The 17,415-nt window shown below is 34.5% G+C and overlaps 1 protein-coding gene across 1 annotated transcript in view; it reads left to right on the forward strand.

Moving 5' to 3' along the window:
• Window positions 1–17,415, forward strand: part of LOC126875174 (lachesin-like) — a 549,607-nt gene that overhangs the window by 523,327 nt on the left and 8,865 nt on the right. The window contains exon 11 of the mRNA XM_050637912.1: window positions 9,944–10,114. Coding sequence (XP_050493869.1) covers window positions 9,944–10,114 — 171 coding nt within the window. The remainder of the gene's footprint in view (window positions 1–9,943; window positions 10,115–17,415) is intronic.

The following is a 17,415-nucleotide window of genomic DNA, read 5'->3' on the forward strand; positions in this document are numbered from 1 at the left end:
ATAACTCTTTTTGAACGTAATTCATTTAAAAATGAGTCATTAAACAATAATTGTGAAAAATGAGTCTAATGTATTCGCTGTTTTCATCGAAGCGAAGAAGAGTCCGTACAATCTGCTATATACTTTTCTCTTTGAAATCAACATTTCGATGAAACAGCACACATACATATGTATATCATAATGAGTAATTTACTATTAAAACCAGAATGTGTTTCTAACAAAACGTTTCTATTTTTTACAAAGTCAAAGATATTTAATTTTAAATCAGTCAAACGATATTCATATGGAAAATCTTTTGCATTTTTTGTAGTTAAAGAACAAAGATCGTTTAAAGAAGAAATAATAGCGTGTACGTTAAAATCAAACATGTTGTAGAAAAACAAATTATTGCAAGCTGGGGATTCGTCTTATGCACGTAGCTTATCACTGCTGTCAACCGTCAGTTACAGCTCGAGAGCTTAACAAGTGGAGATGTTTTCGCTGTTACAGCGAATTTATTTCGCACCATAAAGATACAAAGATAGAATACACGAGTCATATGTTGCTGCATAAATAGATGCGATATGGGAATATGGGAATACAAAGAAGACGCTGTATAGCAGAATATTCTGTTCCTGTCTGGTTAGACATGCGCAGCGAATGTGCTTGCGTTATTAGACAAGGACACCTGCCTCTATGCAGGTCTCGTTCTATTCCTATATCGTTTTTTCAGCTCGCTCACGTGCTCTATCTTTACATCTCTATGATGCTGACTTTACCATTTTGATGATTGAGTTGGATGTTGAATGTAATCACAGACAAGTTATTCGTAATATAAGCCCCATGTTCGATGTAGCAAGTCGCAGAGGGCATAAGAAACACTCTCATCTTTTTCCAGGTCGAGACACAAAGGATCCTGGACACAAAGTTCCATTTATTGTCACGTCCATCCTTATTAGTCGATAGTTCCATGCTGTTGATCGGCCCGCCTGCCGTTAGAGCGGACCTCTAAAACTTGAAACAAACGAAGATATCGATATCAAATAACGTTTTACAGCGTGTCGGCATTACCAGCCATACGCTTCTTATCGCATTCTTGGGCTGATTCCGACCGATTTTTGCCGAAGCGATGCGATGTTAGATTGTCCCTACATATTGTACATTATTCGGGAGGATCTCGCACGCTCCTACGATGCAAGCTTTTTCGTATATGCCGACCTGTGTGTAGATCTCCTTCATATAATTCCTTCTGAGTACAATTTATTTAGAAATGTATTAAATATCTCGCACCTCAGTTTGTACAAGCTGATAAAAGAAGGTGTCTGATACTTGAAAGGCTTATAGCACTTATCACGAGGAACAGATATGTACTACAATAAATAGATAAGTAGATAAGTATTAAAAGCAATCCTTTCCGTGTAAAATCGACTTGTATTGTCCATTAGCGTTCCGTATTTTGATCATATTTCGAACATGCAGGAATCAGAAGTATTATTTCAAGGTTGTAAACACAAGATTATTACTGATATCAGCAAACATTACTTCACACACGCAAACGTAGCACGAATCTTTAGTATTCATCCAGTAAGATAAACGTTATTTTCGTGATGTTAATAATTCCATTATTATTTATTAGTTCCACTGATTATTGTCACGCGGATATGACGAGCACTGCGTTATAATGGTAATATTACGTTGTTCGTACGCTAAATATATCTCAATTTCCTTCTCCCGAACTGTTTAAGAAGCTTTTCCGACGTTTCAAAGTTTATGTGGCCGCGATCTGTTTCTGCCGCTTATACGAGAGAATGTTTTGGGGATGGTAGAAGAGAATCCAGAAACGAGCACTCAAAGGCTATCAATGATTGTGGTATCGTTAAACCATTTATAAACAGTTACTTTACCCGTACCGCCTTCAACGTATACAAGTTTTGAAGTTTTGTCTCGACTGCCTGAAACGATTGACATTTTGTCAATGGTTATTGACAAAATATACTGTAAATCCGAATTTACTTCTCGTCTTACTCTTTGCTGACGAATGAGATTACACATTTTCATAATAATCATGAATCAAGTCGTGAAGAGAAATTCTTTTTGAATGTACGGATCGGAATTTTAGGATCAGTCTGTCTTCCGAACAGAATGTCGAACAAAAGTTATTGGAACTTTTTAACGAATGACTTGGTTGGAATCTTAAATAATGTGCCGCATCAAAAGTGATTCTGCGTGTAATTTCACCATGGGGCTCAATCACGCTAATCAATTAACGGAGTTTCCTTTCAAAAATCTCTTACGGGGTGCGCAGGTAAAATCAAGCAATGACGAGTATACACGTCGACCGCAGAGTAAATGCTTGTACTATGAATTTTACGGAAAAACAAAGCAAAACGAGGAAGAAATATATTTTTATTCGATAGCAAATTAACAATTCATTGTTGAAAAAAGGTGTTCTTATTAAAAACCTAACAGTTGTCAAAAGGAAATAAAGTAAACAAAAATAAACAAAATAAAATAAACAAGTACACAGAACAATTCGGGGAATAGCCGATGCATTGGGGAAAATATCCAACCCAACTTACAAAGACCAATACGTTATACGGAGCATAACCGACATACCAGAAAGAGTAATCAAATAGTCAATCTTTTTTTAAAAACTATTTTCTTTTTTTTATAAAATAGACAATAGGTTTATTGGAAGTATAGAGGAAGCATACCACTAAATGCCATTTATATTACTTCTTACTAAAATTTTGTTTTTTTACACTAAATGGCACTTCTTATTTCACACGACGAGTATATGCGTCAACCGCACCGAAATAAAGTTTCGGGTTGACGTGTATACGTGTCGAACACAGTTAACTGACTAACGCGAGGCAGCATGTAAATCAAACCTTTGGAGAGAGGCGGATAAGACGAGAAGGTCCAGCAGGATCGTTTGATTTGAATTCTCTGAATTTTCTTCTGGTCGCTTAAAAACTTTGGTCTGGTCATCGCTGATAAATAATGCGTTGAACTTACGACAACGAGTAGGAAATGCGTGTTGGACAGTAGAACGGAAGCGATAAATGAAATGTATGTCAATATATGATTGCCGATATGAAGATTTGTATTACAAATGTGTCTATGACACGTGTAAATTCAATGTGTTGTGAAGAGTCGTGATACGAAACACTAGTACATAATAAAAATTGATTTCATATCGACAAAGTTACTTTTAAAATCAATGTTCGTTACACGATTATCCACTCGATAAGCGCTATAAGCCCTTTAAGTATCGCATCCTTCTTTTTTCTTCACTTATCTGAAATGTTCCTTAAGAGGAAATGTTCCTTAAGGAAGAAAATATTCAGCTAATTGAGTTTGCTGTCCCCTTGGGCTTGAACTCGGATCTTTCATTGGACGGCTGCTTTCCCAATTGAACTAACCAGGCCATCGACGAATATTCTTGCCCTGATTCACACTTAGCCAACCGAATAGGCAGACCTGCCCACTTTAAAGTAAATCGCTGCATGACCGATCGAGGAAATGTTCCCACTTTAAAGTAAATCACTACATAACCGATCGGGAAGATCTCCTATTCTGACCTTAGTAACGCGTTTTCTTTTTTTATTCTAATTATTGTCAGTTATTGTTTACTTGGAATTGTTCCCAATTAATTGCGGACGTTCTATCCTTTTACAAAGTACAGTATATAATAAAATACAACAATTTAGTAGTGTTGGCTTGTCCGAGCGCGGTGAGAAACGTATAGTTCGCTGTGGCGCGCGCATTTGGCTAAGATAGCTGGGTTGTTTACAATCTCGAATTTGACGTTAATTGCCTAATGAATTGTATGTACGTGTTATGTGTGGGTAAGAAGAACAATAACACCGACTTTTTATCACACTATATTAACAAGAATCTGGTACATGCGCATTTCACACAGGATAAAAATAAAGTCATCTTTCCTAATCTGCGGAACTCACCTGTCTGTCTTCGCAATCGTTTTAATAATTTAGCAAGAGCGACGCAAGCTGTCGCTATGATCGCGAGCGCGCAATATTGGGCGTTCGAACATAACAATTGCACAGTACAATAACAATTGCACAGTAACAACGTACCCGCAACTAAATCTCAATGAATATAATGATATCTTTTTTAAGAAGACATTTATTTAGAGCAAGATAATTACACATGAAATAACTTTCTCTGTTAAAGAGAATGGAGAAAGTATGTGCATATGTAGTAAGTGTATTCTCCAAATAGGTACTTATTTCACAGTAAACAAGCGATATTCGAGTTTCATAGGATCCATCGGTGAAAGATCAAAGCACCGATTAGTTACTCACAATCCAGTCAATCACATGCAACCGGAAATTATAAAAATTTTGAACATTTCACAGAATCTTTTTAAAAGTGTGTATTGCAGATGAGATCGGCTGCTCCAATGAGAATAATTCCAAATTTCTCTTTGACCGCTTTAAATATTTAATGCGGCTATATACGATGAAAAATAAATTTTTATTCTGCAGCTCCTTGACTAACAATTGTATACTTAAAAATCTGAAAAGTATCATCATATTTCTTTTAATTGTAGTTAGTCTATAACAGTGGTTTTTAAGTTTCTTATACCCGAGAACTAGCGAAAACAGAAGAATCATTTCAGAAACCACAGTGTAGAGATGAAAACCTTTATTTGTATAATAGTATTTTAATTCTTTACTTTTAAATATAATGTTATGCAATGAGAACTTCTTAAAATAACCAGAAACCAAGCAATTGAAAAAGTGCTAATAAAGGAATTGAAAATTGAAACAGAATATAATAAAATTGAAATTTTTAGAGGATATTTAATTGGAATAGAACTAGTGCGAAAGCTAATGTCACTTTTTTACAAGAATATTTGATAACCGTGGTTAGAGTGTTGTTTCTGAAAAACGAGGTGGTACATTGACATTTATTCTGCTTCCTTGTTTCGTTCTTACTAACGATAGGACTGAGAGACTATTTCTCACATAAATAGCTAGAAAATAAAACTAACAATTCAACAATTCTATGAGGCAGATATTTTTCTTCCGGCGATACCTGAAAATTCTGACAATGTTGCATCCTATGTATGGGCATTAAAGTAACGTCAGAAGACAGCTCGAACAAATTTTTTTAAGTGCGCAATAATTACGTGCACATGAAGAAAATTAAGTGCACATGAGAGATATCTTTCATGAAAGGCTTATTAATCCAGAGGTTACCTTTATGAGGATCCTCATTTTGAGGCTAATAATGGCAAAAGCTTTTAACTTATGCCCTTAAATGTTAACTTATTATATTAAATATGAATTTCGTGTTGACATCTACAGTAGTGAAAATCTTGAAATAGTGATAACATTCCCTGTATTTCCTTCTTGTATGCGACCATCCAAAGAGTCAGCCTCTTTCTAAGCGCGTCCGTCTGATTTCTTACTATAAAAATACTTTTGCGCAAAAACATTGAAGAAGGATATTAAGTTCACTGAAAGGATTAGATACGTTCGACATATATACAAGCGCAGCTCACCATCCAGCAAAGGTTCTATTAAAACAGATTATCGCTCTCTTTGAAATTATTCTACTTGCTTCTTCAGTTGAGAGAAGCGCGAAGGAGCCTCCACTTTCGATAGCCACCTCAGCGCCCTTCCGCGTGCAGAAGGAGACATTGGTGTCGCGAATCCACGGTGTCACATAGTGTCGCAACAACCTTAATCCTTTGCTCTGCGATTTAAGTTCCGATGGCGCGTGCTATAAACGAGATCGGTCACACGTCGAGCCATTTCACGGTTCGGCTAAGCGTTCGAAGTTATGACAATCGCACACGTCTTATGGCATGTAAAAACACGTGTAAGGTGCAACTGGTTTAATTTTGTAAGATGTTTGACAAATAATTACAAGCGATTTATCGGTGAACAAGACGGGTTTATTATCTTGAGGTAAATAATAAATTAACAACATTTTATTTTATTTTAAATTACGGACAATTGATAATCTTCGGTCGTACGATATCTTTTGAAGCATATTGATACGTGCAATGCAACATTACATCTTTTGCACTGCCACGTTGTTTCGCTACGTTTCTCGCGTCTCGTACAAACTTTACGCGCTCTTGATGACTTTGATTTCGATGGTGCTGGGTCAATGTGTTTGGAAAGATGACCGCAATGTTGCGCGTGTAGTCTCTGTGGCAAATCTCCGTTCGATAATCGTCCTCGTCCTTTATATTCTTGCAACGGTACATTTTTTCGTAATGATTCGATTATACCGATTCTATATTTAGCGTAACTATATTTTTTCTACTATTCATTTTATTGAACAAAATGTAGGAGTTAAGAAGTGCAATACCAAACGCGTAAAAGAAAAGTTTTCGGTATCCTTCCGCATATTTTCTGATAACAGGGAAGCACACTAGCATTTGGTCTTGCCGATCAATTCCAATAATTTCTTTGTTGTATTCGATGACACGTTTTGGTTTTAAGGAAGGATTGAATTGATCTTTACTTGTTCAGTCATTTTTGCTGTTTCGTGTTTTGTAGAAATAATATAAATGTCTCGTTTATATTTCCATTTTAATGCCAGTGTTCCATTACAGCTCCTCATTCTACTTTCCCTGTTTTTTTAATTTTGCTTTAACAAAATCGTTTGGCATATTCTTTCTGTTCTGGCGTATTGTCACAATGGCATTAGTTTTACTGTTACGTAAAGTTAGAAATAGTTTTGACGAAGAGTACCAATTATGTAAGTATAACGTATGTCCTTTGTGTAACACTGACTGTGATACCTCATTGACGACTGTCATTAGATGCACTGTCATTAGAATTTATTTTATCACTATCTGTGTATATTTTAAAGTCAGAACAATAACCCGATTCTGACTCACGTAATTTAGAAAAGTGAATGCTGAATTTCGCCCTTTTCGATGGATTAAGTTGCTTATAAGCGTCTCTCATATTTCATTAGCGATTCGGTGATAGCAATGTCTTCCTCCATTATATACGCTTCTTTAAATTTTTTATTAAAAAGATTCGTCACAGATTTTATTCTGTGTAATTTATCTGTATGGTCAAGCGTAATGTTTTCTAAAAATGCAAAAATCTGGTACTTTACAGAAATCTTTTAAATCACATCGTTTCTCTAAATATTGGCGTTTCTATAACTTTAGTTTCTATAACTCTTGGACCAATTCATTTGGATTGTGATTTTTTTACCTGAGCCATTATAATAGATTTTTATTTCATTAGAATCTACAGGAAACCAAGTTTCGTCGATTCGTCTCTGTTACGATATTTTCCCAGACCATATTATCAAATATTATATTAAAAATATCCAATTCTGTTTTGTTTGCACCGAACTGATATAAAATTATTTTCTTCCTTCCAAATCCATTACTCCGATAGTTGATAATTAATGCGGTCTTGATCGTCGGTATCGTCTTCAATAACCAGTCGCTTACAACATTTTCTTTTCGTGCAGTGATTAGTGGAAAAAAAATAAAATATCGCTGCTGTCGCTGTCGCTCCTAAAAATATCCAAAAAATCATTATTTGCAATGTCAGCACAATTCTCGTTGTCCTCGTCAACGCCAAAGTTCCTTTTTGAAGACATTTTTCAGAGATATTTTTTTGCTATGTTTAGAAAATTTATTTGAACGCGCAAATGTGGTCAAGAATAACGCGTAACTGAGACAAAAAGACATCGGCAAAATTAAAACAACGAGTCTGACCAGTGTTGTTTACGTTTGACCCAATTTTCTTACCACGAGTCTCATACGATATTTGCCTCGCTCTGAATCCTGGCTTTAAAGATATTCATTAAGAACACTGGATATTTCCGAACTGGTGATCTGTCCAGATAAATCAAGGCAATAAAGAGGTTCTTCCCTAAAGTGTTCATCTTCAGAATATCTCATGAAACAAAGTAAAGTAGCACGTTCACGTACGTCGCTTGATTTATCAAGTTGAATCACAAAATATGTCGATCTTTTTATTCCTTTAGCAATTTGCTTTTCGATATACTTGGCCATATCAATAATTCTCTGGATGATGTTATCCGAAATTGCTATAGCGTCAAGTTTTTGTGCAATTCGAGGACCTAAAATTTCTGCACCGATATCTAGAATGCAAGACTCTATCAATTTGCAATAGTAAACTGTTTCTTCACTTTCGAGATTTGAAGAGCAACTAGTCATCTTCTTCGTTTGAATTTTTTGACTTTTCATCTGGTTGTGTAATTTTTCAAAAGAATGCTGTGGTTTTCAATAAGCTCGCTACGCCTAACATGTTGACGAGTGAGTTTGCAACGTTTGTCGTAGCTTCTAGCTTCGTTCAATAAGATTTCAGAATATGTTACACACATGGAACTTGGCGATACTTGTTTTCTTCTTTCACGTGTTTTGAAGTGATACATTTTCGTTTCACTATTTTTTCTAAACTCTCTTTTGCTGTTTTCTCTCGCTAATTCGATTCTACTTTTTTAATTCTGCTCCATTTTCGATCTGTTTAGCTATTTTCTCATTCCCATTGCCATTCCTTTTTCCCTTTTTCCTATTCGCAGTCCGATTATTACGTCACAGCTTTATGTTTCAACTGATTGAAATCAGCCGAAATAATAAATTTCGCTCCTAAAACGCACTGTTTTTCTTCTCTTCACATGTTTTGAGTTCTAGATCTTGACAAAATTCAATAGCTTGTTACAATTATAAAATTATACGTGCGTTATTGAGAAATTGGAAGCAGTATACAGGCGTCATTTTTTTGGATAAAAGCATAGCCTCGTACCTTAAAATTTGTAAATCTATACACGGTCTGTAGAAAGATAAGAAAAATATACGGAATAACATTTTTGCATTTTCGGATTAGTTTTCGAGAAAATTGAGTTTGACAATTTATCAAGTATACTTGAACATGGTTAATTCCAGACTGGACAGCACTAAATGATCGACAGGAGATCATTCTACGTACAAAGCGTTTTGTGAAAAAATGTTTTGATTATTTTGCTATTCTACATTTTCACACGTAGAATGATCTCCTGTCGATTATTTAGTGCTGCCCAGTCTGGAATAAGCCATGTTCAAGTATAGTTGATAAATGTTCAAACTCGATTTTCTCGGAAACAAAGCCAAAAAATGAAAAAAACGTTATTTTACGTCTGTTTCTTATTTTTCCACGAGAAATCGCGTCATGCCCACTGCTGTGTGCTGTTCAACCGGATCCTGTACGAGTCACACAAACTTTGGATCAGCTAGATTACATATATATGTAGTAAAGCTGGGTTAAAAACACGTGCAAGCGTACAAAAATCGCAAATCAACTGAATCTCTCGTCTTTATGCTGCTGTCACGTTGAAGACACAGGGAGAGATGAAATTAAGAAATCGTTTCTTCGCGTCGTTCGAATGATTTTGTCCAGGTTTAAATGTTTCACGAGCAAGGTAAGACACATTCAGACTTTAGATATGGTGGCAGAGTTTATTATGTGAAATCAACAGAGTGACGGTTAACAATGTTAGAACAGAGTGTGGAGAATTGATTTTGGGAAGGTTTATATACTATGGGTTTGGCTCTTATGGAGGGGGTGTCACGATGGTGTCGTCGGGCTGCAGGTCAGAGGTAGCCATGCTGTTACTGTCTTCTGATCCTGGGACACGGTCTACGTTGCTGTTTCGATGCCCTGCACGATGTTCGTTAGGCCCCCCCCCCTGGTTTTTCTATTGCTAATTTATGGCTCCGTGACACTGCTAATGATTTCAGCACACCGTTTATTGAATACGCAAATTTATTTTCGCGAAACACTCGAAGATTATGTGTTACTATTCCATTTACTATTTTGCTAAACTCATTACACGTAAGCAATATTGCACATATCTCTATCGTTCTGTGTAATTTTATAAAAAGCGTATGTTCTGTTTGTATAAATAAGCATGTATGAAAAACAGTGTAATATTGTCGTTTCTTACGCAGGTGAAAAGCTGCTGCCCAGTGAAAAATATAAAATGTCAGAATACGCGTTGAACGATTACTCTTGGCAGATGAATCTTACTGTCAATTCTCTGGAAAAAAGGGACTTTGGAGAATATGTTTGCTCGTCCGTAAACGCTCTTGGAAAAGCTGATGGTATCGTTCATTTACAAGGTAAATTTTCACAGAATATGACATACATAAATATAGCGAAACAAGTTAAAAGTTGATGGTTTCTGCGATTTAAAGGACAACAGCCGTACAGTATTTTAATCTATTAGTAAAATGTATTAATTTATCTATGGAAAAACTTGTAAATATTTGATAAGAAAAGTGGAAAAGACTATACTGAAAGTGATGTTTAATCTACAGGATTAGTATAAGTTTTAATCGGTCGATTGAAAAAATCTATAGGATTAAAAATATTATACGATAAGATTGTAGAAAATAAAGAAGAATTCGAAATCAAGATATTTTCTTCAAGTTCAGCTCTTTATCCCAAAAGATTATACGTGTTAAATATTACCATAATTTAGATATAGGCGATAAATAATGTATCTACATATTTCTATAAAATACCAAGTTAAATACCGTTTTTAGTAAATTCTTAAAATACAATAAGAGTCAGATACCGTAAGTGTCACGTAGAAGACACAGGAAATCACGAAATTAACAGATCACCGGTGGTCTCCTCGCGTCGTAGTTCGAACGTTTTGCAAGCAAGGTAAACAATTCGGACCTTAGATATGATAGTAAAATTTATCGTACGAATTCAATAGAGTAGCGATTCACAGTGTTATGACAAAAGAGAGTTGAGTGCTGATTTGGGAGGGTTTTTATACTAAAGTTCTGTCCCTCTGGAGGGGTTATCGGCGGTTGTTTATCAGACGTGGCTATCCTGTTTCTATTTGGTTACTGTTTCGATGGCTGTGGCACGCAGAATGTTTTGTCTATTCTATTACTGTTTCTGAGCCTGTGACATAAGCGTCGATGTGTTACATCTCTGACAAAAAATTAATTTAAAGCTACCGTGCTTTAACACATAGAATACAATTCTAGCAAAATTTGTTGTCTTATTTTCCTTCGAATGGGACTTTGAATTCGAACGAAACTCACATAAGCAGAAGTTTCAAGTAATTAACATAGTATCAGCATTAGAATTAAGAAACATCTAGACTTAAAAATTCCATATCGTTAGATCGATTGTGACAATTCCATGATTCGATGGTCAATTGATTGTGAATATTGATTCTTGCCTCTTTAGAGATTTAATTAACTAGCATATTTTGGGGAAAAAATTTGAACAATTATACATACAATTATACAAACGAGACTTCGAAACGTCACGAAATTTACTCTGTCTGTTCCTAAACCGTTGAAGAGCGTTCAGCTGTTCAATACTTATTAATTAAGTTAATATTTAACACGTTGACTGCCACGACACCCGTATTCGGGTGTCAGCAAAGTTTCTGGTCACGCCACGTAACCCATATTCGGGTGTCGCTTATTTGACTACTTGCGAAAGATCGTCGTAGGTATTTGAAAAGATATTCCACAATAGTAAATTGTTAATTAATAATTAATTGTAATAATAGTTGAATTGTTATAAAATAAAAATACGAAAACGGTTTATTAAAAAAATTATTTAGAATGTAAAACTTTAAAGCATTCTATACATAGCTGAGGTTGGTCGGGACAATTTGGACAATAAGTTGTTGTTTTCTTCAAATTCTTTTGTGCCTTTGTTCGGTCCATTCGACGTCTTTTATTTGCATAACATAGTTTGCATGTGCGTCTAACGCTTCTTCCGGAATCATTTTTCCGAACGGAGATATTGTGCTGACTCCGTCAAATACAAGGATTTTTTGTATTTTCAGACAACCCTAATAATTTGGCAAGTAATAATTGTCTAAATATTCTAATATTTATATTTTTTCTTGTTGCAATTTTGTAAACCGCCAAAGCGTGTACAACAGAAATTCCCAGAAAGAATCGAATGCCAAGTTTTCTGTACCATTTGATTCCTTTTCTAATTGTGGTGGCATAAGAAACCATTTGGTCGGAATAATCTATACCACACTTTCCTTCGTTATATTTGACAACAGCTAGTGGTTTTAATGTAGCGAACAAGCGAAACGAAAGATCATTCTTAAGACCACCACTTGAGCGACTCGCATTACTAAAATATCGATGGGAGCACCTAGCAGAGAACGCTTGGTACTGCTCTACGCGTGGCCTGACAGAGATTTCTTTGAAAACACGCGTGGCAGTCAACGTGTTAAGGTTCACAAGGCGTCTCTAGACGATGAATCAATAAATGTACACATATTGTATATTGTCAATACAATACAATGTCGAGAAGCTTATATATTGACAATAATATTGACAATAATATTAATCGTCCGAACGCTCATTTACTTATTATTAATAAACTTCTCGGATTTATGAGGAACAATGAATACTTATCTTCAGTAGCAATGAATACAGAAAATCTGAAAAATATTATTCAAATAGCAAATATCATTGTTAACCATATGCCAACTAAAAAAGCCATCAACTTTTAATTTATTGCCCTGGTTCAGAAACTGTCTCGTGTATACGAAAATCTATCATAAAATTATCTAGAAAAATTATCATGTTTTGCTTCATCGAACTGTGTAGGCGTTATGCAACACTATCGTACATTTGCATTACGTTCTCGTGACTGTTTGTGCACATTAGTTTACAGACAGCGTATACGAATTTTTCCACAAAGATTTCCCTGCAAATTACATCTTACTTCTATTCAGAATAACAATATGAATATTAGTTGTAGGTGATTTTTCTATAATACCATACACAAACTTTCATGTCCATATTGTAAGTGTCATATAAAATATTAAAACATTTCATTAGCTCTGTAATGAGACATAACTGTCGTAATTATATTAGTAAAATTTCAAACTATTCATATGTACATAGAGAATATAAAACATTTATTGCAAACATATATTTAGTAAACAATTAGTATACAGAACGAATAAGCACCTTAAGCATATAAGTGTTAAATGTAGTTATATGCCATTAAATGTATGGGTTTGTTAATATAAAGGATAATTGATCGTTTAAATACTTTTGTGATTTCTACGAAACATATTGCACTTGTAATTCCTTTTTATATTTTCAGACTTCTTTCAAACGCTCGACACAATTATAATAGTAGAGTTTCGTAACTAGAAGGTGGATGTTTGTAAAATTTATGTTAAAATGTGCAAAGTTCATGCAAAATATATACAAAAGCTGGGTAAAATATATGCAAAATTTATTAAAAATACTAATATGATAAAACATTGTACAACATTTTATATTTTAGATTAGGAATGTGATTTTTTTAATTAAAACACATATTCTGGAAGAACTTTATAAGTTTGATATGAAAATATCCAATGCAATGAAAAATGATTGGATGTAATCCGAAAAAATACAGTTGAATATATAATAGAAAACATTATCATAAACATAATATATGATGCGTAGGAATCATTCCATAGTTTTTTTTTTTTTTTTTTTTTAATATTTCACATTCACAATTTGTCCAATTTGGACATTTGGTAGAATTTTTTTAGCTGTTTGATTATCATGTGGGTGGCTACCCCCAGCGGGGTACCATCTTCGTGTTTGTTAGGTTATATCCTTTATGAGAATTCCATAGTTGTTATTTATTATTTAGGGTAATTTACATTACGATATGTAACAATAACTGCTTTCATAGTTTTAACTAATCAGTTGGTACTTCTTATCGGACAAAATTAATTTATAAGCCGTGAATTTTCTCTTAACGTATCTGAGCTCTTACCGATATTGTGCTTCTATTTCGTTTCGATTTTCAACAAGTGAACCACTGAAGATGTTATTAAATTTGTATTTATTGTTATTAAATTAGTACAATATTTTGAATGCCACATTTATCTGGAGAACATGTTTATATTTTGTCGTACAAGATATTTTCGACAGAATCTACAACAAATTTCACTGATTCATTCAATGATAAAGTTTTTAAGTCTTAAAGTCTTAAAGTAACGATTTTAACGAAAAATGTTTCAAATAAAAGCTAGATGGTTTCGAGAGGGACATAATTTGACGCGATTTGTTTCTTTGTAGAAAGGTTCATAGAAGACATATGAAGGTCAAGTTTGTTTTCAAAAAGTATGTATTAAGGTACAATATCGAGAAAATCTACAGTTCGACAGATATTTTAAATTTAAAAGTGAGATGTCTCAGATTTCTATATGAAGTAGACAATCGCACATTGCACTTTATGCTTTGTTGGACAGAATGTTTCGAAGAATCGGTCTATCAAAGAAAAGGACACAAGTTTCGTGTAAAAAAAGTGTAGCTGTACAGTTTCGTATAAAAAGAGAATACAGTTTATGTTTTTTAAGCGATTTGTGTATTTGTTATTATGGGTCAACCCTATGGATGACACAAGATCTTTTGTTTCTATCGAATGTTAAAAACTCTTTTCTAAGTACATATATCTACATGTACGTACAGGATGTTAATTTTAAATCGGCCATCCAAATTAGTTTCATTTTTTTTTTAATTTTCGCTACGATTAAGGCAAGAAAGAGTGACTAAGAAGGTTTTTAATGGTTTCAAAGTGTGTATCTAACGATGATAAAAACATTATGTGAAGGTCATCTTGACAGTATTTACAACATCATCAAAGTTTTCACTTAACTTTACTCTTCTTTTACTTAATTATTTACGGATTTGTTATTCTGTCCATGAAATGAAGAATTTGTTTAATCTTGAAATTTACTTTCCGTTATTTAAAATTTTCTTTTGTTTCCATATCTAGAACTTTTTCTAATTAGGAAATCTTTACCTTTCGCCTCGAAAAGTTAAAATCCTTCTCGTTTTTAAAATTACTAAGCAACAATTGATAATCGTCGCACAAAGCGACTATTGATAACTATACCGAGTACGATACATGTCACCGATTTCGATGGCAAATGGATTCAAATATATTGTGGAAGTCAACATTGTGAGTATCTTTTTTCTGTACATACATATGACCATCACTCGTTAACTTTCGAGATATTCGCAAACAACTTTAGTTGAATCAAAGTTAGAATTACAGTACATTCTAGCGTAGGCAGCTGTATATTTTCAGCAAAGAGCAAAATTCCACCGATACAGTGCTCTTTGTAGAAAATGATAATTTATTTATAAATCACGATAAGGAATGAAAAGAACACGTATATTAATTTACATCTGCTTTTCGTTAATAAACGTATAAAAATTTTATTACGTTCCATTTAGTTCACTAGGTATATAGATACACTTTTGGTTGCATTTTGGAGCGTACGAAAAAGAAATAGAAATAAAAGTTTTAAACGATTACAATATTTTGTACATGACCTTGCACTTAAAACGGCTGTAATTTGTCTTGGTATTCTGTCAACCAAATTTGTGCTTACTTCTTGAGAGATTGCATACCTTTATTTTTCGCCTCTTTCCTTTCTAATTCTCGTGATTTATGGTGTTTGATCCTAGAGTGGTGACTTATCCAAGTTGTACCGACTGATAGTGACGGTGACAGGATCATCTGTCTGTTACGACAGTCTTGCCGATGATTTTCTTTGATACCACGGTGGCCGTGATCAGCCCCGAAGGTAAAGTCCGCCATCTTGGTAGTTTGGTGTTGGATTCGTGGCGATACTGGTTTATTGCCAACTGTTGGTCTAATGGGCCGATGAGGTTGCCAGGGGCAGACTTTGTGCCTCCCCAAGGATCGTCAGCGGATGAGCAGCGTACCACCTAAACCGGTACCGTCCTAGGGAGATAGTAGGGCCCAGGAAAGGGACCCAACCCGACCTATGATGGGCGAAGGTTGAGCAATTGAAGTCGACACAAGGTGTCTGCCCTACATTGGTTGGTCGTATCTCAGTCCCACGCACATGGGGACCATGTCAGTTGAGAGATGTTATTGTCGATATTTCAGGATTCTCGACATTATAAGTGTGCCAAACGACCATCTTCAACCGATATATTGTCAATATAATATAGTCAGTATTATTGAACATTCATCATATTATGGAAGAGATTAACGTATTGTCAATATTTCGAATATTTATGAGATTGTTTCATGAAAAATATTTTTACTCCTCGTGTTTTATGTCTTCGGATATAAGTCTTGTTTGGCTTTTGCCTTGATTATATTCAAATAGTGGCTGCACAAGTTTTCTTTTGGTCAGACATCTTGACTAGACATCTTTGAAATCTAATTGGAAATTGAATGTATTGTCGATAATACCGAACGTATAAAAAAAATACAGTTTGTCAATAAATATTGACAATACCGTATGGACAATATATTGTGTATTGATCGTCTAGAGAACCATAAAATATTGATAACCAATACATTGATCGTCTGAACACTTAATGCTAGATACAGGCACGCTAAATCATTCTCCAATAAAAAATTTCATCGAGATTACTTGATGGGAAATCATATTCATTTTCTAATTGTTTTTTTTTTTTTTGTTTTTTAGTATTGTCCACAGATTTTCAATCAGATTCAAGTCTAAACCTTGAACTGACAAGCAGTCCAAAACTTTTTTTTTTGCAAAATTGCAACTATTTTTGCTTTACTCTTAGAACCTGCATCGTGTTAGAAAGCGATATTCCTTTTGTCAATTTTTATATTCTGTGCCCTTTCTTGTCATTTCATATTTAAAATTTCCTTTATACGTGTATTGACTTATTCTGTCTAATACGTCTCAATGATCCTACGCTATATTCTGTGGAACATCTCGAGGGCTGTGGGCTGTAGCATAACGGATCCGCCACCAAATTTCAGTTTCTTTTACACGTCGCTTCTGTAAATATCTATGTTTGCTGATACAAAATCGCTGACGTTTATCTCAACAAAATTCTATTAACTGTAGATCTGTCTGACTACGTATTAGAACGTTTCCAATCATCTACTGCTCATATAGTATCGTATAAATAAGTTATCATTTTCAACAAAAGCTCTACATTGATTCTATTCTGCTCCTTGCTGTATATAACCAAATCTTAACTTGTCTCATTGTCAATAATCATTTTTAATATCAAGTAGTAAAATTATAGAAATTACATGTTGGGTTAGATTGGTGCATATCAGTTGCTTTATCTGCATATTCGATAGCTTTAGTACTAATATATATGTCGCAGATGAAAGAACATCAGGGCCTTTCCTTTGGAATTTTTGGGAAAATCCCGAATACTTTAGTCTAGACTTTTTATTATAGCTAGACTTAAATAATAAAACTTAGAAGTAGTTGTTTATGATTTAATCCGATTAAGTTTGCCCGAGATTTATAACAGTAGGCTTGGGCTCGAAGTGACACATCCAGTCGCTAAACGTAGCCACGATCAGGGAATGGACGTTTGTACCTAACAGAGGCATGGCGGAGTTGTATAGCTCTCCTTAAAAATAGAGTTGACCC

The sequence above is a fragment of the Bombus huntii genome, chromosome 17 (genome assembly GCF_024542735.1).
Source record: "Bombus huntii isolate Logan2020A chromosome 17, iyBomHunt1.1, whole genome shotgun sequence".
NCBI lineage: Eukaryota > Metazoa > Arthropoda > Insecta > Hymenoptera > Apidae > Bombus > Bombus huntii.